This window comes from Thermobia domestica, chromosome 15 (assembly GCF_964235325.1).
Source record: "Thermobia domestica chromosome 15, izTheDome1.hap1.1, whole genome shotgun sequence".
In the NCBI taxonomy this organism is placed as follows: Eukaryota; Metazoa; Arthropoda; class Insecta; order Zygentoma; family Lepismatidae; genus Thermobia; species Thermobia domestica.
The window spans coordinates 120,860,745-120,884,199 of record NC_137468.1 but is presented as its reverse complement, the minus strand read 5'-3'; the positions used below and the strand labels follow the sequence as shown (position 1 = coordinate 120,884,199).

Sequence of the window (23,455 nt, the reverse complement as noted above, 5' to 3'; positions counted from 1 at the left end):
CAGCGTCTGAAGAAAAACATAGCATCTTCACCATTAACATTATACTTACGCCAGAAGTTGTAAATTTACTAGTACTTCTAGTTTCATGACGATCAACATACAACAAAACTTTAATATATAGCGACAAGCGGTTTTACGGAACTGATTCAGGATTTTACGAACACACTACTGGTTTGTGTGTTCGTACAAACTACTACTACACTACCATTTACGAACTCAAATGGTAGAAATTTACTACTTCTGGTTTCAATATTAATTTCCACAAAATAGAAATGATAAATATCGAGAAGCAGTTTTCTAGAATAGATTCAGCGTCTAGAGAATAGGTTCAATTTTCTTCGATAACAATCTACTCGGAAGTGGTAGAAATCAAACATTTCCGGTTCCAATATTTAACGAAAAAATAAAATAATACTAGGTACCAACACATTCTTCACATCGACTTAGTGTCTTGAGAAAAGACTATCTTCTTCCGTATCTCTTAACAAAGACCACACGTAGTTGAGATTTACTACAACTTTCGGCTTCAGTATTGATCATCATAGAGCAAAACCGGCAAAATATAATCAATAATGGTAAAAGAAATGTTTTATGCCCATCCTTATCCCCCTATTGAGGCCGGAAGTGGTGGATATATATATATGATTTTCGGTTACAACATTGATCACCATAGCGAAAAGTGAAATATATATAGCGAGAAGCATATTTTTGGTTTGACTCAGTATGCAAGAATAGTTTTCTTCTTCGATTTTACAGAAGGTTGATTCGTGTATTGTGTGTCCGATTTTCAATCTTCACCTCTGTTCATAGAAATGACCAATCCGAATGATTGAAACACGAGAAAGCCAAAGGTATCAGTATCGTACCAAGTTCGCATATACGCATCACGGCTCCGAAAGTGAACTGGTTTCCGGAAGGCTGCGTCGCAGCACTTTTGCACGCCATGTTTTTTGTGAAACAGATTAAAAAAACAGAGTAGGAAAAATGGATGTGAATTGGAGTCAATGACTATGAAGAAAACAATGAATAGACATAAACACCACGACGTACCAGCAAATTTTTTAACCCACTAAAGGGAATAGAAAGCGACCATGTACTGCGGTGACTCCACCTATAGCACAGAAGTTGCGCCAAATGGCGCTGTAGGAAAACACTCCTACACAACGTGTGAGGGAAAGACAATTGCACACGTGGCAGAGTAAACTGTGAACTGTAACCTACGTGGCAAATTAAAGCTCCAGATCGTGTTTAAAAGTCCAGGACATGTCCCTACTGCGGCCCATTTGAGGGAGAGAAAGACCCACTGTAGGCGCCTTCATGAACGGCATTTATCCAGGGAAAAGTGGAGGTTTGTTGCCAGACTCAATGAAGCATGGATTTATCTATCATATTGTGGCAAAATTCGAGCTGTAACGTATACCGCACGAGACGCAAAAACCCGTCCTGTCTTCATCCATTAGTGCAAAGCAAGTTTATCGAAGGGATTTTTGGTTGTCGCGTGATACTGCTAGACGAACTATTCGGTAGGTGCCTAAATACTTCAAAATCAAGTCCACATTTTATCAGCAACATATCATTACACCAGTTTACACAGAAAACCGTCCCCGTTTATACGGAAATACAATACCAGCATATGGGTAAATCCTCATCACACATCCCATTCTACACAGAGATTTCTGCAACAGATGGCGCAGACACTGGCATCCAGGCTATTTCCTTTCAGGTCACAAGTGAAGTCACCTGATGCTAGTCCCATGGAATTTTGTGGGTTTGGCCTAATGGAAAGGGCACTTGCATCTTGTCACTACTGACCGTGGCCACTGGAAAGCATGGCAAGAATGGCTCAAGATTCTTGTTCCTGTACTTCAACGGAGTCTCCTACAATGAAAGTTACGGTGCAGGGCTATTGACAAGACGCATCCCTACGGTAAGTGAGACATCAAAATCGGACACATACAAAATCGGATCAATCTTCTGTACTCCTTTGTATTGCAACTAGAATTAATAGAAATCTAATAATACGGTTTTAATGTTGATCCTCATTGAGTAAGAAGGCGAGAAACGATTTTACATCTGGATTCAATGTCCGAAAGCAGATTTCATCTCAGATTTATTCTTGCTGTTTCAGTATTGATTCTTAGATGGAAATAATTGTAAAAACATAGCAATACATAACTTTTTAGAATGAATTCATCGTTAGAAATAAAAGTTTCATTACTCATATTATATCTCTACTGCAGCCGGAAGTTACAGATCTGTTTCAATATTAAATCTGGATAGTTTATTGCATTTTCAGAACTGTGAAACGAAACTTGTTTATTTCTTACATAATAATTCCTAGAGATGCAAAAAAGCCGGCTTTTTTGAATCGATGGTTTTTTGCACATAAAAAGCCGGCTTTTTTGGGGAAAAAAACGAGAATTTTGGAAATTTTGGCTTTTTTCATTTTCATGATTCTTCTGTTTAAAAAGCTTACTTATAGTATACTCTAAAGTTAAATAAGATTCCATGACCTAAATGCCATATGTCGATGTGGAATTCACCATCATGATGGATGGAGCACATTGTTTATAAATTAAAGTAAACATAAAGTACGTAGTATTTGAGGGCAATTTTAGAAGCTATTTAACTTTATTTTAACTTCTGAATTATCGACATTTTTTCTTCTCTAGATAATTTCTTTTTAGTCATCTGTGTTTCATTTCTTAGAGCTTAGTACTCTAGCTTCTAGCACATAATTAAACTTATGTTTTTCAATATATTCATCAGAGCGTACGTTTTTCAATATATCTGTCAGAGCGTACTTCCACATTTCCGTTACTGTAGCTGTGGAATGATTTAACAATAATCTTCCGGACACAACCTTGAATACCATTTGATCGAAATAATCAATATCGGATTTAGAAAAAAATTTGGGAGGGGTTTTTCTGAATTTTTTTTTTTTTTTTTTTAAATCCTAACTTTTATTTAAGAGGAGCAAGTTTATGGGCACAGGCATAACAAATATTTCGTTTCGTTTGTATATTCAGCAATAATCTTCCAGATACAACATTGAAGACCATTTTATACTGATAATCAGTGGCGGATTTAGAAAAGTATTTTGGGAGGGGCTTTTCTTATTAATGCTTATTTTTTCTATAAATTCCTAATATTTTTATTTGAGGACAGCTTGAAGTTTATGAGTAAAGGCAAAACTAATATTTAGTTTGTTTTAGAAATTCCGTAATTTCTGGGTAGAGGCTTCAATCCGAAAGACATCCTCACCCTAACGCTCTTCGCAAATCCATCACTGCTGGTAATTAGAAATAACAAAGATTTAAAAACGATTACAAAGGAAGTCGGACAGGACTCACAGTACACGCACTATCTCTACATTCTCTCTACATTCACAGATGGAATTAAGAAAATCTTTTGTCAAAATGGTCGAATGCGGGGTTAAATCCCGGACTTCAGGATAGAAGCGCGAAAGCTAACCACTCACTCATGTTTGTTGTGCAGTTGTGCTTAACTCTCTCTTCCTCTATGGCCACAAAAGCTCTCCATTGACTTCTGTCCTTATCCAATTCAATCCAGTTTCTACTCTGCATTCCTATTTCTGCTAGATCCATTGTCCCCTCATCTGGGCCTAGGTTTTCCTAATGGACGTTTTCCGATGGGATTTCCAGTTAAAACTTTGAAAGCGTTCCTACTTTCTTCCATTCTGGCTACATGACCTGCCCACCTGAGCCTCCTAAACTTGATGACTCTAACGATGTTTGGTAAACCGTATTAATTTTGTAGTTCCTCATGAAGTTTCCGCCATTCCCCATTCCCATTTCTCTTGGGTCCAAATATTCGTCTCAGAATTTTATTCTCAAATAATTTCAGTCTGCGTTCTTCCCTCAGCGTAAGTGACAATGTTTCACAACCATAAATCATAACAGGCATGATTATCATTTTATATATTTTAAGCTTTAAATTCCTTGACAAAATTCGCGACGACAAAATATTTTGAACTGAATAATAACAAGAATTTCCTGATTTCAGTCGACATTTAATTTCTTTGTGGGTATGATTTTGGTGTGGTAATATTGATTCAAGATATTTGAAAGTATCCACTTTGTCGAAAGTATTAATTGATATTTTAACGCATTCATAATTTGCCGTATTACGGTCCTTGTGAACTTCCTTGTATTTAGATTTCACTGCATTTACTCATGTCCCTGCAAGCGTTTAATAAGGCCTCTGCATTTCTTTCGATTGTTCTTCTATCAGATTTACATCATCAGCATGTGACTACCATTCAACTCTAGGCCCTGGTTCCTATCTTTGATTTTTCTTATAGCGTACTCCGGAACAAAGCTGAATAATAACTGCGATAACGCATATCCTTGTTTCAGACCAATCCCGACCTGGAAGCTTGCATTTTTCTACTCGGACTTTACTCTGTGATTCATTTAAACACTTAATAAATCTAACTTTTTCGGTATTCCAAATTCTGTAAGAATGTTGTACAATGTTTCCCTCATAACCGAGTTGAATGACTTTCTAAAATCAATAAACAGTTGATGTACTGGGTAATATATTCCCATTTCTTTTCGAGTATTTGTCGAATGGTAAATATCTGGTCAATTTCGACTAAATCCACACTGATAATCTCCAATAATTTCATCTGCGTATGGGGTCAATCATTAATAGAATGTTAAGAGAAATGCCTCGATAATTTTTACAATCAATTTTGTTATCTTTCTTGTGAATTGGAACAGTGATTGATTCTTCCACTCTTTTTAAATGAATTCCATAGTTTTTCTTTTTTATTAAAAAAAAGTTTCGTAACGATATGTTGAATTTTCTTGTTAAAAATTCAGAAACCTTCAGCACTGGGTAAACCGTGATGGTGGTTATACATTCTACAGCCTAGGAAACCATACCCTCAGATGAACCGTCTATTACGTATACCATCCATAAACAGAAAATTCGACACTTTCCCGATTCTGAACAAGCTTAAGGAACAGTTAGTGCATTACAGAATTTGGAGCTTTATCGATTTTGTAGATTCGAAGCACCTGATAGGTGGTTACAGATTATTACATATGTGATCAATTAGTGAAAAATTTGTTCGAAATATTCATACAATGTAAATGAAAGTTAAAACTTAACTGAAAAATTTCAAGAATGTACAGAACCACCCGAAACGAAGCTCTTGATGTGCAGATTTCTCTCATGTTTTTCTTTATTTTGCTTCAAAAAGAGGGTGTGTGATATTTTAAAGTAAAAGTACTACATACAATTTTGCTAGTTATTTGTGTATCATTTTTTAAAGTACTTATTTTATATAAGAGGTTAAAATATTATTACATATATTGGTTAATCCTTTGGAATTCATAATGTAAATATGTTTACAATTTTAAAAAATCTTTTTGAAATTCATAGCTTATTTTCGAGGTTTCATATTATTACCTGCATCAATCACTAATTAAATGAGTTTTTTTTTTTTTTTTTTTTTTTGGTAGAGAAGCGAAATAAAGTCTGTTTTATCAGTTTAAAGCAAAATTTTCAAAAAAGCCCAAAATTTCCCAAGCAAAAAAGCGAAGCAGAAATAACCGATTTTTCCCCCAAAAAAAGCCGTTTTTTTTTTTTCGAGCCCTTGCATCTCTAATAATTCCTCTTCGAGGAATATTAAAGTGCTAATGATAGGGTGACCAGACGTACTGATTTTCGCAGTACAGTACTGCTTTTCAAAGAGCTGTCCTGCGTGTAGCAAAGACTCCTAGAAAATCGAGAAATGTCCTTTTTTAAAATGTTCTGCGAAATGTCCTGAGTTATCTTATTTGCAATATTTTAATGTTTCATTCTTTATTCACAACATTTTGAATCACTGGAGATTTTTAACACTCCTCACAAGATTAGGGAAGGAGAACAATCCCTAAGCATTGTTTTGCAATCCATTGTTTTTACTGAGGAGGGCTTGCTGAGATATCTGTAAGGTAGGAAAGGTTTCTTTTTCAAATTACAACAGTGATGCTAACGAAGTTAAGTAGAAATTCCCTCGTGCAGGTCTAAATTCCTTCCCTCGTGTATTCCTTAATTCCCTCGAGCATTCCTTAAAATAATCCCACACTCCGAAAATCGATTTTTATAAAGTCTTTAGCGCTACAGGAAGTATCACTGAACGTTCATAAAAATAAACAATTTTGTCATTCATCGAAGCATTTGGAGTTTGTTGAATTCCTTCAATAATTTTGTTCAGTACTTTTCTTTTTAATAAAAACGAATGATTAATTTACGGTTAATGTTAAATGAAATAAGGACATGCGTATTGCCGACACAAATAACTTCGGTAGATTTCGTTGTGAGTCAGGTCACAACAAGTACATAGCAAAACCATCCCGCAGTGTCATGATTCACCTTCATCTTCCAAGCGCGTCGATTCCAAAATGAAGCAATTATGTGCTACGTTAAGCCAATGAAGAGTCCAACATACTATTATTAATAGAAACTTTTCGATAAATTTAGTGGTGAATCAGCCCACATAAAAACCATCTCAAAACCATTTTAATGAGACATGACTCACCTCTATCTTCGAAGAGCATCGATTCCAAAACGAAGCAATTATGTGCTACCTAAAACAAATAGAGTGTCCAATATATTTATATTACTAGAAATCTCATCGATAAAAATTGTTGCGAGGCAGCTCAAATAAAGACCATTCCAATTTTTTTTTTAATGAGACATGACTCACATCTATCTTCGAAGTGCATCGGTTCGAAAATGAGGCTTGGGGCAGCAGTGGCTCAGTGGTAGCTTCGGGTCCCTGGTTCGATTCCACCTCACGCCGTGTGGACTTTGTGATGAACAAACATCGTGCTAGTGGGTTTTCTCGGGATTCTCCTGTTTCCTCCCACTTTCTTCATTCCACCCTTTCATTCGTTTTTCATCTTCACCGTCTCCTTTAGCCTAACCAGCATAACCGATGGACGTAAAACTCGAACATTTCATTTCATTTTTTCGAAAATTAGTATGGTATGTGCTACTTAAAGCAAATGGAGAATTCAACTTTATTTTTTACTGAGTCAGCGCAAACGAAGAACATCAATAACCATTTTTAGTGAGACATGACTCACCTCTATCTTCGACGCGCATCGATTGGAAAATGAGATAACTATGTGCTACATAAAGAAATGGAGAGTCCAATATATTTTTATTACTAGAAATCTCTTCGATAAATTTTGTTGTGAGTCAGCCCAAAGGAAGAACATCAATAACCATTTTTAATGAGACATGACTGACTTCTATCTTCGAAGCGCATCAATTCCAAAATGAGGCAATTATGTGCTACGTAAAGCAAATGGAGAGTCGAACATATTTTTATTACTAGAAATCTCTTCGATATATTTTGTTGTCAGTCAGTTCGCGTAAAGACCAGCTCACACCCTTTTTAATGAGACATGAATCACCTCTATCTTCGAAATGAATCGATTCCAAAATGAAGCAATTATGCGCTACGTGAAACAAATGGAGAATTCAACGTTATTTTATTACTTGAAATCTTTTCCATAAATTTTGTTGTGTATCGGCCCACATAACGTCAAATCACTAACCCTTTTTAATTAGACATGATCTATTTCTATTTTCGATGCGCATCGATTTCAAAAGGAGACAATAATGTGCTATTTAAAGCAAATGGTGAGTCAAATATATTTTTATTACTAGAAATCTCTTCGATAAATTTTGTTGTGAGTCAGCCCACAGGAAGACCGTCACAAACCGTTTCTAATGAGATATTACTCACCTCTCTATCTTCGAAGCGCATCGATTCGAAAATGAGGCAATTATGTGCTACGTTAAGCCAATGAAGAGTCCAACATATTTTATTACTAGTAATATGTTAGGTAAATTTTGTTGTCAGATCACGTAAAGATCATCTCAAATACTTTTATGGCTCTACCAATTGGTAATAGACACACACAAACAAAACTGAAACGACGCACTTTCAGTGTATCTCTAAGGAACACACTGAACAGTAAGCGAACATGTCTGAGTCAGTATGAAGTGAAGAATGTGGGTACAAATATTATTCTCTAGCTAACATTTTTAAAATTATAAACATACAACGTAGAAATATTACTTTTCATTTTCCAAGTGTAGAAATCATTGCAACTGATGGGGAAAATTCCTATATCGAGAACAAGAATATAAATTAAATAGAAAGGACTCAGGAATTATACAAGGCTAATAACTGAGCTATACTATATTGTATATATGATAACAGTCACTCTTTTCACACACACATATTATATATATATATGATATTAAGTAAATTTTTGTGTCCCGTAATATGTAAGTTATGTTTCTTCATTACTGTGAGAATAACAACTAGGATAAATAATTTACTAGGTACGCAAGTAAAGACATTCGAAGTATATAAATAATAATGACCACGATTTTCGAACAGTCGGGGTTAAAAGAAACAAAACTTTTATTTGGTCTTTTTTCGTGAGTGCTCGTTCGTCAGTAGGACCCCTCCAAAATTCCGAATTTGAATTTTAGGCAAGTTTGTGTGAAAAAGAAGCAAGGAAAGGCGTGGGATAGTGGAAATAAGTTGGATAGACCGTTATCATAAGGTAAAATCCCATTATTTGTATTGCAGTACGCAGTTACAGGCTTGCAAATAAACCATCCACTTGGAAACGATGCGTTTCGAAGAAAGAGATGAGCCATGTCTCGTTAAAAAGGGTGTGAGATGGTCTTTGTATGAGATACAATAACCAAAATTTATCGAAAAGTTTTCTAGTAATAAAAATATGTTGGACATTCCATTTGTTTACGTAGCACATAATTGCATCATTTTGGAATCCATCCTCTTCGAAGATAGAGGTTAGTCATATCTCATTAAAAAGGGTGTGAGATGGTCTTATTGTGGGTTGACTCTCAACAATTTCTATTGAAGAGATTTCAAGTAATAAAAGTATGTTGGACTCACCATTTGCTTTACATAGCACATAATTGCCTCACTTCCAAATCCATGCGCTTCGAAGATAGAGGTGAGTCATGTCTCATTAAAAAACATTAGTGATGGTCTTTCTGTGGGCTGACTCACAACAAAATTTATCGAAGTAATCGATGCGCTTTGAAGATAGAGGTGAGTCATGTCTCATTTAAAAGTGTTTTAGATGGTTTTTATGTGAGTTGACTCAGAAGAAAACTTATCGTAAAGATTTCTAGTAACAAAAATATATTGGACTCTCCATCTTTTTTTACGTAGCACATAATTGCCTCATTTTGGAATCGAGGCGCTTCGAACATAGAAGTAAGTCATGTCTCATTAAAAAGGGCTTGGGATGGTCTTACAGTGGGCTGACTCACAACAAAATTTATCGAAGAAATTTCTAGTAATAAAAATATTAGCAATCTCCATTTGCTTTACACAGCAATTAATTATCACATTTTGAAATCGATGCGCTTCGAAGATAGAAGCGACTCATGTTTCATGCAAAAAGGATTAGTGATTGTCTTCCTTTGGGCTGACTCACAACAAAATTTATCGAGCACATTTGTAGTATTAAAATAACTCTTGAATTCTTTATTTGCTTTACGTAGCACATAATTGCCTTATTTCGGAATCGATGAATTTCGAAGATGGAGATGAGACATGCCTCATTAAAAAGTGCTGTAGGTGGTGTTTATGCGAGCTGACTCACAACAAAATTTATCGAAGATGTTTCTGTTAATACAATAACGTTGAATTCTTTATTTGCTTTACATAGCACATATTTGCCTCATTTTGGAATCGATGCGCTTTGAAGGTAGAGGTGAACATTACTCATTAAGAACTTGTTGAGATGGTCTTCCAGTGGGCTGACTCACAACAAAATTTATCGAAGAGATTTCTAGCAATAAAAATATGTTGGTCTCTCCGTTTGTTTTACGTATAACATAAGTGCATCATTTCCGAATCGATGCGCTTCGAAGATAGAGGTGAGTCATGTCTCATTAAAAAGGGTGGGAGATGGTTTTGCTTTGGGCTGACTCACAACAAAATTTATCGAGGAGATATCTACTAATAAAATAACTTTGAATTATTCTTTCGCATTACGTATCACATAATTGCCTTATTTTGGAATCGATGCGCTTCGAAGATAGAGGTGAGTCATGTCTCATTGAAAATGCGCTGAGATGGTCCTTATGTGAGCTGATTCACAACAAAATTTATTGAAGAGATTTCTGGTAATAAAAAAAGTTTGACTCTCCGTTTGCTTTATGCAGCACATAATTGCCTGATTTTGAAATCGATGCGCTTCGAAGAGAGAAGTGAGTCATGTCTCATTAGAAATGGTTTTGGATGATCTTACAGTGGGCTCATCCTCGACAAAATTTATCAAAGAAATTACTAGTAATAAAAATATGAAGCACTCCCCATTTGCTTTATAGAACATAATTGTCTTATTTTGGGATCGATGCGCTTCGAACATAGAAGTGAGTCAAGTCTCATTAAAAAGGGTTTAGTGATGGTCTTCGTTTGGGCTGACTCAGAATAAAATTTATCGAGAAGATTTGTAGTATTTAAATAACTTTGAATTCTTCATTTGCTTTACGTAGCACAGAAATGCCTCATTCCGGAATCGATGAACTTCGAAGATGGAGATGAGTCATGCCTCATTAAAAAGGGTTTTAGGTGGTTTTTATGTGAGCTGACTCACAACAAAATTTATCGAAGATGTTTCTGGTAATACAATAACGTTGAGTTTCCCATTTGCTTTACGTAGCACATAATTGCCTCATTTTGGAATCGATTCGCTTCGAAGTTAGAGGTAAGTAATGTTTCATTTAAAAGGCTTGCCGTTATGTGAGCTGACTCACAACAAAATTTATGGAAGAGATTTCTAGTAATAAAAAATGGTCGACTCTCCATTTACTTTACGTAGCACGTAAGTGCCTCATTTTGGAATCGATGCGATTCGAAGATAGAAGTGAGTCATGCCTCATTAAAAAGGATTTGAGATTGTCTTTTTCTCGGCTGACTCCCAACAAAATTTATCGAGGAGATTTCTACTAATAAAATAATGTTGAATTCATCATTTGCTTTAATTAACCGCATAATTGACTCATTTTGGAATCGATGCACCTCGAAGATAGAAGCGAGTCATGTCTTATTAAAAAGGGTCAGTGATTGTTTTCCTTTCGGCTGATTCACAAGAATATTAATCGAAGAAATTTCTAGTAATAAAATAACGTTGAATTCTTCATTTGCTTTAAGTAGCAGATAATTTCCTCATTTTACAATCGATGCGCGTCGAAGATAGAGGTGAGTCATGTCTTATTCAAAAGGCTGTGAGATGGCCCTTATGTGAGCTGACTCACATAAAAATTTATCGAAGAGATTTCTAGTAATAAAAATGTTGGACTATCTATTTGCTTTACGTAGCACATAACTGCCTCATTTTGGAATCGATGCGCTTCGAAGATAGAGGTGAGTCATGTCTCGTTAAAAAGTATTTCAGATGGTCTTTATGTGAGCTGACTCACAGCAAAATTTATCAAGGTGATTTCTAGTAAAAAAAAAAATACGTTAGACTCTCCATTCCTTTTCGTAGCACATAATTGTCTCATTTTGTAATCGATGTGCTTTGAAGATAGAGGTGAGTCATATCTCATTAAGAATGAGATGGGCATCCTGTGGGCTGACTAGCAACAAAATTTATCGAAGAGATTTCTAGTAGTAAAAATATGTTGTACTCTCCATTTGCTTTGCGCAGCATATAATTGCCTCATTTTAAAATCGATGATCTTCGAAGATGAAGTTGAATCACCACTCGCCGGAAAGATTTTGCTATGCACTTCTTGTAACCTGACTCACAACGAAATCTACCGAAGTTATCTGTAGTAGTAAAAACTTGTTTAATATCTATAATTTAGCATTGATAACAGCATATTATTTAATCTTGGTATTTGTTTGCTTCGATATTGGAAGCGAGTCATGACTCACTAGAAGGGGCTTGGGATGACCTTGCAGTTACCTAAGTTCATTTGGTCTTTATTTTCTTCTTTGTTGCATTGTACATTTCTGGTTATGGGTTAAAAAATTATAACCAAAAATAAAAAAGTTTTGGTTCTAGCTTTTAAGACGTAAAAATTAGGAGTATTCTCTTCCTCGTAATTAAACCTTTAATTCATTTTATTCTCTTCCACGTCCTGGATATGCTCAAATGGAAACAATATTATCAAGTTGTTGAATTATCAGCCTAGGTTCCAGCTTTGAATATCTGTTTCTTCCGATTAGTTTATGTGTTAAAGAAAATGTCTTCATTGCAAAGTATGACAAATTATATTAATTTTCTGTTGTTTCGATAAATTGACATCTAACAAGTGAAGTAACAGGAAAACAAAGGGAAAGTTTCAGGTAAAATTAAGTAATTACATAATTGCTTCACTATTTAGCTAATCAACATGAAAAATTTTAAGCACCAATACAATTCCAATTTACGAATACGTGGTAGTAATAAAAAATAAATTATTTCTTTATGGCATAAAATAAAATAATTATTTCTCTACAGTGGAAGCCTCCGTGTAACGTGGGTTCCTGTCACCACGGCACGGCGCGTCCTCAGGTTGCGGAGGAGAAAGCCTCTAGATATAAAGGTTAGCTGCGAATATACTGAATAAGCAGTCGCGGACAGACGACTAGGAGTGGTCCTCCAGCTTGGGGGCTTGGGTAAGGCTAACAACCTCATTTTGTATTATAATAATAATAATAATAATAATAATAATAATAATAATAATAATAATAATAAACTTGTTCAGAAACATTCACAAAAGCCTCGGACAAGGACTGATAACTTGGCACGACCTTAGCAAAAGAAAATGGACATGAGATTTGGAACATGGAATATTAGAAGTCTTTATACGGCAGGCGTGTTAAAATCCGTAACGAGTGAGCAAGAGAAATACAGGATGGACCTAGTAGGAGTTCAGGAAGTTAGGTGAGAAGGAAATAAAAATCACCAATTGAGGCATTCTCCGGCTTAAATGAACAATTATTGTCTGCTCAACAAGTGCTGAAAAGTTCGTTTTGATTTGGCAACACTATGCGAAGTTATGCCTGTATCACCACTACTGCAGTAATATTTGGACCATGAGCGTGTTGGAAGCATTGCTGGAAGTGTATCTGTGCTGCTATAGGAGTTCTATGCTACTGGTAGTGGATAGTGGTGAAGAAATGAATAGATGTGAACTGAATTCCAGAAAGAATCAAACGTGAGGTAAAGAAACGAAAATGTCAAAATGGAAAACTATATAGTCGCAAAGAGGTACAGCTATAGATAGAAAGATTTTCAAAACAGATGTAGATCTTCTCGTTTTCCTGTTACCAACAGATAGGGACTGGTTTGAATGTATTATGCAGGGAATTCAGGCAAACTCCACGTAAATGTGTTTTGTAGCCAGCGCTTTATCTTTCGTTATATTCTTTTAGTTTTGTCCACATCGCATATTGCGCAGTATTAATGTTTTTCAATATTTATTTTGTGTTTTATGGAAACAGGGCACTTTGTGCACTATTACAAAACATTGTATTCTGTTACAATGTTCACTATATGAAAAGATGTTGAAGTTTTGTCTTGCTCCAAAATTCTATTAAATACAACTGGCACAACATCTCATTGCGTTTTTCTCAAACCTATCATTTTCACTATACGCCCTTAAGGAACTATTGGCCCGAACAGATATATTTTCCTTCCACTCATAATACATTTGAACACATCATATTTTGCCTTGTATTACCCTTTTTCAGTTTACTTTGACTTTTATGGACGGAACTTTGTGTTCTTTGGAAAAAGGGTTTATTGGGAAGTAGTATTATTTAATAGTTATCTTTTTATCTGTTGAAATAATACAGGTATCCGAAAACATATTTGCTACATAATTTCTGCGAGTGCTAAGTATATCAGTACCTTTTACAATTCATGTTTTACTTCAAAAATCTATTCGGGAGAAGTAATACAAACTTTCACTTCCGTTTTTCTCCAAACCATCATTTTGCCTATAGGCCCTTTTTCCGGAGAACGCCTCAATTAGGAACAGAATTTTTCGTTCACAAACGAATATTACGAGCAATTAAGAGGGTTGAATTTGTTACTGACAGACTTTCCTTTATTACTCTTAAGGGTCGGTGGTGTGATATTATTGTTTTAAATGTACATGCCCCAACAAAAGATAAGGATGACGATATAAAAGACAGTTTTTACGAAGAAGTGGAACGGATATTTGACCAACTCCCGCAATACCATATGAAAATTCTATTAGGAGATTTCAAAGCGAAGGTAGGACGAGAGGATATTTTCAAACCAACTATAGGGAACGAAAGTCTTCACAAGGAAAGTAATGACAACGGTGTTAGACTCGTGAACTTTGCAACATCCAAAAACTTAATCGTGAAGAGTACAAAATTCCTACATCGCGACGTTCATAAATACACTTAGACCTCACCAGACGGAAAAACACATAATCAAATTGATTACGTTTTAGCAGATAGAAGAAGGCAATCTAGCATAATTGATGTCCGATTGTTTAGAGGGGCTGATTGTGACACTGATCACTATCTGGTAGCAGCGATAATAAGAGAGAAATTGTCGTTGAATAAAGGAAATATTCAATGTCCGAAAACGGAGAGATTTAATTTAAAGAAATTAGAAGAGAGCCAGGAAAGAGAGTAATACCAGATTGATGTTTCGCATAGATTCTTTGCTTTAGAAGATTCGGAGTGCACTAGTGTTGAGGATACTTGGATTGAAATTAGAGACAACAGTAAAATTTCAGGAAAAGAAAAATTGGGACACGCGGAAATACGTAGGAACAAACCATGGTTTGACCAGGAATGCATTAAACTAGGAGAGAAGAGAAAACAGGCAAAAATTAATACATAATCCGAATGAAATAACTACACAAAATTTCGTAGATATCAGGCGGGAAACTCAAAACTTTTAGAACAAAGAAACGCGATTTTTTGAAAGCTAAAATTAAGGAGCTTGAAAGATAATAGTAAAAATAAAAATATTCAGGACATGTATAAGGGGATCAACGAATTTAAGAAAGGCTATCAACCTCGTGCTTATATATTAAGGAAAGCTGACGGAACAGTTCTCACTGATACGGATAGCATCTTAAATAGATCGAAAGATTCCTTTGATGATTTGCTGAACACGCAGCCAAAAACTAATGTGCGTTGAGAAAAGGAGATACACACTGTAGAGCCGTATATTCCAGAACTAAACCGAATAGAAGTAGAAACCGCTATAAAGAAATTAAAGAAATATAAATCTCCGCGGGTAGACGAAATTCCGACTGGGTTAATTTTAGCTGGAGGCAAAAAAATTGTGGAACAAGATACACAAACTCATCCTCCTTATCTGGAACAAGGAAGAATTGCCACAAGAGTGGAAAGAATCAATCATTGTTCCAATTCATAAGAAAGGCGACAAACTGACAGTAATAGTTATCGACTGTAATACTTACCGAGGCATTGCTCTTCTGTCAACACCCTATAAAATCCTTTCAAGTATTCTATTAGAAAGATTGAGCCCATACACAGATGAAATTATTGGAGATTATCAGTGCGGATTTAGACGAAATCGATCAACTATCGACCAAATATTTACCATTCCACAAATACTCGAAAAGAAGCGGGAATACAGTACCACGGTACATCAACTATTTATTGATTTTAGGAAGGCTTACGACTCGGTTAGGAGAGAAACATTATACAACGTTCTTACAGAACTTGGAATACCGAGAAAGCTAATTAGATTAATTAAGATATGTTTAAATGTCCCAAAGTAAAGTCCGGGTAGGAAAATTTTTGTCCACGAGCTTTCACGAGGAAAATGGCCTGAAACAAGAAGATGCGTTGTCGCCATTATTATTCAACTTTGTTCTGGAATACGCTATAAGGAAAATCAAAGAAAGCAATCAGCGTCTACAGTTGAACAGTATTCACCAGGTTACGGCATATGCTGATAATGTAAATTTAATAGCGGATGATAGAACAATAGAAAGAAATGCAGATATCTTATTAAACGCTTGCAGGGACATGAGTTTAGAAGTAAATGCAGGGAAAACTAAATACATGGAAGTTCGTCGGGACCGTAATACGGCAAATTATGGATGCATTAAAATATTAAATAATACTTTTGATAAAGTGGATACTTTCAAATATCTAGGATCAGTATTAACAGAGGAAAATCATATTCACGAAGAAATTAAATGTCGACTAAAAGCAGGGTATTCGTGTTACTATTCGGTTCAAAATCTCTTGTCGTCGCGAATTCTGTCGAGGAATTTGAAGCTTAAAATATATAAAACGATAATCATGCCTGTTATTCTGTATGGTTGCGAAACATGGTCTCTTACTCTGAGGGAAGAATATAGACTGAAAGTATTTGAGAACAAGATCCTGAGACGAATATTCGGACCCAAGAAGAACGGGAATGGGGAATGGCGGAAAATTCATAACGAGGAACTACATAATTTATACGGTTTACCCAACATTGTTAGGATCATGAAGTCTAAGAGGCTTAGGTGGGCAGGTCATGTACCTAGAATGGAAGAAAGTAGAAACGCTTTCAGTCTTGACTGGAAGACTATTTGGAAAACGACCATTAGGAAGACCTAGGCGCAGATGGGAGGACAATATTAAGATGGATTTCGCAGAGATATGAATACAAAGTAGAAACTGGATCCAATTGGCTAAGGATAGAAGTCAGTGGAGAGCTTTTGTGAACGCGGCATTGAACCTCCGGGTTCCATAGGTCGTAGAGTTAGTTATAGTGGAAGCCTTTTGTTTAGAAAGCAGAGATTTAAGAAGCATAAAAAATATATTTAGTACACTACCTTCTATCAACAGCTTCATATAAATCCTGGCGTTCTAGTAAAGACATCACTAACCGCAACGTAGACCAAATGCTGTCGGACATTGCACTCCATGATGCTTTGCCCTGGAAACCACGTCCTGCAGCTTGTTGATTTAAAGCTGTTAAAAGATGTTCTGCCGCTTCTCTGCAATGCAAAATCAAGTTTTAAAATAGAATCGTAAGTGATATCAAGTTACATTTTAAGAGGCTTTCAAAATATTTAATTAATTTCCTTTGCAGAAACATTTTATGACATTCCCTACACACACACATTTACTACCTAGTATTTTCTTTTCTTTTTGTTATTTAGTAGTGTAGACATGCTTGAGTGAATTCGTAACGTGAATTTCAAGCTCATCTGACATACTATGCTATTTAGAACAGTAGGCCTTGTTTGATACGTCACATTATCTATAAAATACAATAAAAAAGGTCAAACTATCTTGAGTATTTCCGAAATGTTACGCAGACGAAAACATCATCAAAAACAAAGACTCCTCCTTTTAAAGATATATCGAATTGTTCAGCAGATGTTCGGTCACATAAATAAATAAATAAATAGAACTAATAAAATACATAAACGCAAAACTATAAAAATTAACTATCACTGCCGTAAAGAGCTCTATGTCTTCTATAGGTCTTAGAAATTTAACATGATTTTTCTTGTTTGTCTTCAAAAACTAATACAGGGTGTCTACTAAAATTCGAAAACGGAATTTCGTGACCTTTTCTTTCCCAAACCATTAGTAATATTCTCAAGAGCGAATTTGGGTGGGAATTGGGCCGAATTTTCATCCATGCGATAGAAGCGTGGTTTGTTTGCGATTTGGTAGCATCTAAAACCGACCAGAAGCATTTTTGGTATTGAATTTTGACGTTTTTTAGAACAAAATTTTCTTATCTACACTTATATTTCCACAGATAAAAAAATTCGTGACCCAAAAGCTAAATTTCGTGAGTTTTTCTTGACTTTTATGACCATTTTCTTGACTTTTTCATGACTTTCGTGACCGATAGACACCCTGTATTATTATGAACTTTTAAATTAGGGTCAAACTATTAAGAGAGACACAGTGATTAAAATATTTTTGAACGTAATTGTACAAGGTCTATCCGGAAAGTACTGTCATACATTTCTGGCAGACTAGGACAAACTACTGTTGCCCACGAGACTCGTGAAATTTCTAGTCTCAAAAATGAGACGAGAACTGCCATGTTTCTCACTTTGTCTCGAATTTTGTAAAGATACTTCTCACCTCGTGGACAACACTATTCTAATACTGTACACCCTAAAAACAAATCACGCTTAATTAGCCGTGTAGAAAAGATGTAAAAGTAAAGCAACGCTAGCAATAACTCTAAAATCTAATGAAAATATATAAAATTTAAAAAAGGTTCCTGTAGCATTTGGCTAAAATATAAGTTAGAAATTAACATTTGTGTGAATTCATGTTATTGTGCTTTTGTCATGATTATGAAAGTTCACTTCCTGGTCTGCACAGTTCCACCTGCTTGTTTCTTAAAATCATTACAGATTCAGTAGTAAATTTATATACCCATTTAAAACCTGCTTAGACAATCTGTAGAACAAACTTAATACTTAAATTACGTTTATAATTATTCCTCGCTAATCAATCACTGTTGTATATATTAGTCGTTTTGCAACCGTTCACTCATATACAAAATTCACAGCTATTTTGTTTTAATTTAGTGTGTGTGTTTTTAAGACCTTTAGAAAGAACGCGAAAACGAAAATCTGGCAACAACAAAACTGTCATCCTCACCGACTTTTCTTCGACCAGCCATAAATAAGCCCCCATAGTATGTTTGGTGACATATTCCACCACCCACGGTGTGTGTTGGCATCGGAGAACAACTGTACATGAGGATAGCGAACGAAATATACCACAAACGTGCTGCATAACAGTCGTAAATCTGGTCACCATACAAAAGAAAGGTGCATAGATGGTCATATATACAACGCAGAAGGGCTGTAATAGTTTAGGGGAAATCCCTCGCGACCATATGCTAATGATGGTTCGTTTGCTTCTACATAAAGGCTAGTACACGCACCAGTAGCTAGTTGAATTTCCTGGAGATGAACGGTGCCAAGTTGTTTCTACAGACATGAACGGGCTGAGGAATAAACAATACAACTGAAATCCAACTTCGACCCAATTACACTACGATATATTTGTAACAGAACAATTCGATCAGCACACTAACATTAACACTTTCCAAAATAATCATAAAGCTAAATACTGAGACGCTAAGCTCGAAAACGCTTGAATTATTTTTTTTTCTGTGAAACAATTTTTTACTTTCCTTTTAAAAAGTAAAAAGAAGAAAGTTTTAAAGGTATGTGGTTATGTTAAATTGTTTACATACATTCAGCCAAGATCAATCTCAATGAGATTGTAGTCAGTAGTTATGAATTAGGGATGGATATATCCGGATAACGGATAATATACAAAGAAGAGATATATCCGATGACGGATAATGGATATATCCGGATGACTAATAACAGATAATATCAAGAATATAGTATATCCGGATAACAGAAATGATTTTAAGTAGATCATATAGGAGAGGGGCAAATCAGTCTATTCTATAATTTTATTTAAGCAAATTTCTATCTTTTACTCAAACACCATTCATGTGTGTCAGTTTAAGTCCGTAAACATTATCTAATTGTAGTGAAATTTGGTGTCTTCCTCCAACATTTCATAATAATCCCATTTTTTAGCTTACAGTCCCCAGTAATAAGGGTAAAAAAGGGTAAAATCCACTCCATGTTGCAAAGTTGCACACATACAAAATCATTTTCCGGTATAAAACGCGTAGAAAAGTTCGATTTTAATAAAACACTGTATGCAATTTCTTTCTGGTGTTCCAATAATTCCCATCGGCTGTAGTTACAATCGCCATTGTAAAGACAAGTGGATAAAAGTGGGTAATATCCCCCAAATTTCGATGCTTCGTTATTTAAATTACATGATAAAAAATTCTTTGACAACTTTCACCAAATTTTTCTAATTATGACAACTGACACAAGAATTTTGTTTTGATGCAATATGATGCATGGTTTCTTTGATGCTTCTCAATCACGCCACTACTTGGGGTTAAAGTCTGTCAAAAATATAAGGATAAATTTCTATATATTAAAATGAAAATTGTTTCACGATAATTTTCGCAGAAAAATAAATAAATAAAATTTGACTTTGAAGGAATATGGCACATATTTCCTTTGGGGCTGTTCAACGATTGTCTTTCAATGAAGTTAAAGTTAGCCTAATGACAATTAACGAGATATATTATACCATCCCCCAGGATGCGTATTACGGCCAGGGATGAGGGGAAATCCCCCTCTGGAAAGGTTTTATCCCTGGCTGAAAGGCAGAAAAAGATCCCACGAGGATGCTATTTTCCCCTCCTATCCTCAGTTATATTTCTTACATCATTCGAATTCTTTAATTCAATGTGCTAAACGTAAATCTGAGTAATTTTAACTCATAACCACACACTTCACTTTAATAGCTTGTGAGTTAGTGTATGAGACTGATAGGATCTGGCAATACTAGTTGACGACTGACTGCGGATCAGCCCGAAGCGAATGTGAACATCTAACGAGTGAAGACTGGTGTACGTTGTACCATTCTACTGTGTGCTTCCGATGTTTTTCCGAATTATTATTGTGCGTTTGTGTGTTGTGACATACTTCCTTAATTTGTAGGTGAAATGAAGGACAAAGGTAACAGCTACTTTTAATACATCGCTGTAAGAGTGCTGTTCTGTGTAGGAAAATATTTATTTTTATTCCACTGTTGCGATTATGAAGAGCAAGGAAGAAATGAAAAATATTTCACTCCAGCATCAGAGAAAAATCGAAGTGCAAGTAGTGAAAGTACAAATACTTGTAAGGTAGCTGTTACTGGAGATGATACTATGGCAGCATGCATTATTAGTGGTGAATCTGAATGTGACAAGAAAAACAGCGTCAATACGAGCACTAAAACTCAAGAAAAAGACATCCCTAAAATAAAATCCACTTGCACTAATGACGAAACAGATCTCGTTGGTGGCTGTGTTACAAAAGAAAGATTCATGCATTGGTAAAGTACAAGGTACTAGTTAACTTATAATAAGAACAGCAATGTTGTGTGTTCTATTTGTCAAGAATTCCACCTTAATTCGACAACTGTCTGATGTGATCCTCCTTTCTCTGTCTCTCTCAATGTCGTCCACTATGAACGCAAATAGCTAGGAATCAAACCTTCGACTCTTGAAACCAAATATAAGTGCTCTAGTAATGTGTTGAAACTAAACATAAGTACTCTAGTAATGTACTGAAACCAAAAATAAGTGCTCTAGTAATGTGCTATCTTAACTATATGTTTGTTGCTAATAGCAACGTCATTTTAATTTTGCTTGAGGGAGGGGGATTCTCGCCGAAGAGTTTAACTTTTTATATCAGTGCTTTACTATACATTTGATCAAACAATGTGTTTATCACACTCAAGGGAGGGGGAATTATACCTTCTTGTACTACCCAAATGACGCCCCTGGAACATTTACTTGCAATTACTGGGAAACAAAATGAAATTAATCATTGAACAACACTCATTTCTGTCAGTAGTTTTTAGAGCTCTGCGCCTGCATTACTGACTTCGGAAACCACAAAACATACTGCCGTGATTGACAATTTCCATAGATTTCACAAGGAGCATCTTTCTAGCTTGATGTGATATGTAGTCTTTGAAGAAGGGAAATAATGCAACTAAAGGTGTCCACGACGGTATAGGAAAATTTTGTGACATTTTTTTATTCAGGCTCTACAAAGGTATTTCAGAACAAACAAATGAAAGAGACGGTTTTAGAGCTTTAAAGCTTGTAAACATTGTTCCTGTTTTTCCCGTCTGAATGGAAAGAATATATTACGTCACACAGACTGCTTTAGACATGGAGAGGAAGAGGGGGAGGAGTTGGATTGAATACCAGGAGCAGAATTTCGATCGAGAAATGTGTTTCTGAATGCATAAGCACACGGAGCAAGAATTTGTTAATAATTGGACTTAAAACTTTTTGTAACATTTTCTATGCCACGAATTTTACTTCTACCACGACCTCCACCATGCAAGCGTACACACCTCTCTCTGGTCACACCAACTTTCTTCAGTTGGGAAATAACGCTTTGTGCTATTCCCCTCACACATGCAACCTCTGTAACATTTCGACCTGCCTCAAAACAACGACAAGCTCTTCCACGATCATAATCACTAACATGCTTTACGCCATTTTTCAACAGACTAATTAGCTTCCACTACAGTATTGTACTTGTAACAGCTGCTGTTGTGCTTGGCCGTATCTTTTGAGTGCAACCTTCTGACTCAGTATGGTTTTTGTTAGTGAGCAAGAACCTCACATAGCCCATTTGCCTCTCCTCTTGGATGCAATGGCTCACTAGTGCCCTCTACTGATATATTTAAGCCACTACATAGCCACGAAACCGTGATCTCAAAACTTATGAATGGAAATGTGTTTCGTTCCTAGCCATTGTCAATCAGTGTAGATCTAAGTTTCATATAGTCTAGGTACTGAAAAGGGACATTCAAGTTCAATTAACAGTAACCTGTGATTTATGGAGATAGTGGCTACTTATACATAAATCCGCCTCAGGGCAAGCAGACAAGAAATATTTGGATATTCACTCAAAGGATAAATCAATAGTGTGGAAATTGAAAGAAGAGTGAGATAAAGACGTATATCACGTCAATTTTCAACATTTACAGTGAAGCATTAAGGGAGTTGGAGATTTCAAGATTTGGTGGGCACATTATTAACAAGGTCAGGTATGCGGATGGCAGTTATTATAGGTAGAACCGAAGGACTACAGGAGATAATGGACAAAATAATTTACTGTAGTTGATACTGGGAAACAACATGGAATGGAAAACAACGTCGCAAAATTGGAAGTTGTGAGGATACGCCGTGAAGATGTGCCCTTACGGCACAGAGTAGAGAACACAGAACTTCGAGAAGTCGGTAATTTCAAATATCTGGGAAGTATTTTGACGAGACGCTTACTGCACCAAGAGACCAGGTTAAGATGTGTTGGAGCCAAAGAGACATTCAGAAAGAAAAGATCACTATTAACTAGCAGGCTTAATATTGACTTAGAAAGAAGCTGGTCGGGTCCTATACATGGAGTATTGAACTGTATGGTTCAGAGAAGATATATTTGGAGTGCTTCAAAATATGGTGTTGAAGGAAAACGGAGAAGATACAATGGACGAAGAGAGTACCAACAAAAATGTTTTTAAAAGGGTAGGAGAGGCACTTTTAGCCACCCAGCATCCTGTAGGCCAATGGAATTGGACACATCTTGCAAAGAAATTTCTTCATCATACCATCATAAAGGAAAGGATGGAAGGAAAGCGAAGAGCAGAGAAAAGAACAATTGACCGATGATTTGAGAAATAGAAGAAAATATTGAGCGTGCAACGCAGAATCTCAAGATAGAGAAACATGGAAGAAACATTTCAAGGCCTGAACCTAAAAAAGAAACAAAAACA

At 35.7% G+C, this 23,455-nt stretch overlaps 1 protein-coding gene across 1 annotated transcript in view; it reads right to left on the bottom strand.

Annotated features, from left to right (window-relative positions):
• LOC145671220 (peroxisomal targeting signal 1 receptor-like) overlaps positions 1–23,455 on the bottom strand; it is a gene marked incomplete at its 5' end in the record, with an annotated part of 69,769 nt that overhangs the window by 21,176 nt on the left and 25,138 nt on the right. The window contains 1 exon segment of the mRNA XM_081740102.1: positions 16,864–17,028. Coding sequence (XP_081596228.1) covers positions 16,864–17,028 — 165 coding nt within the window.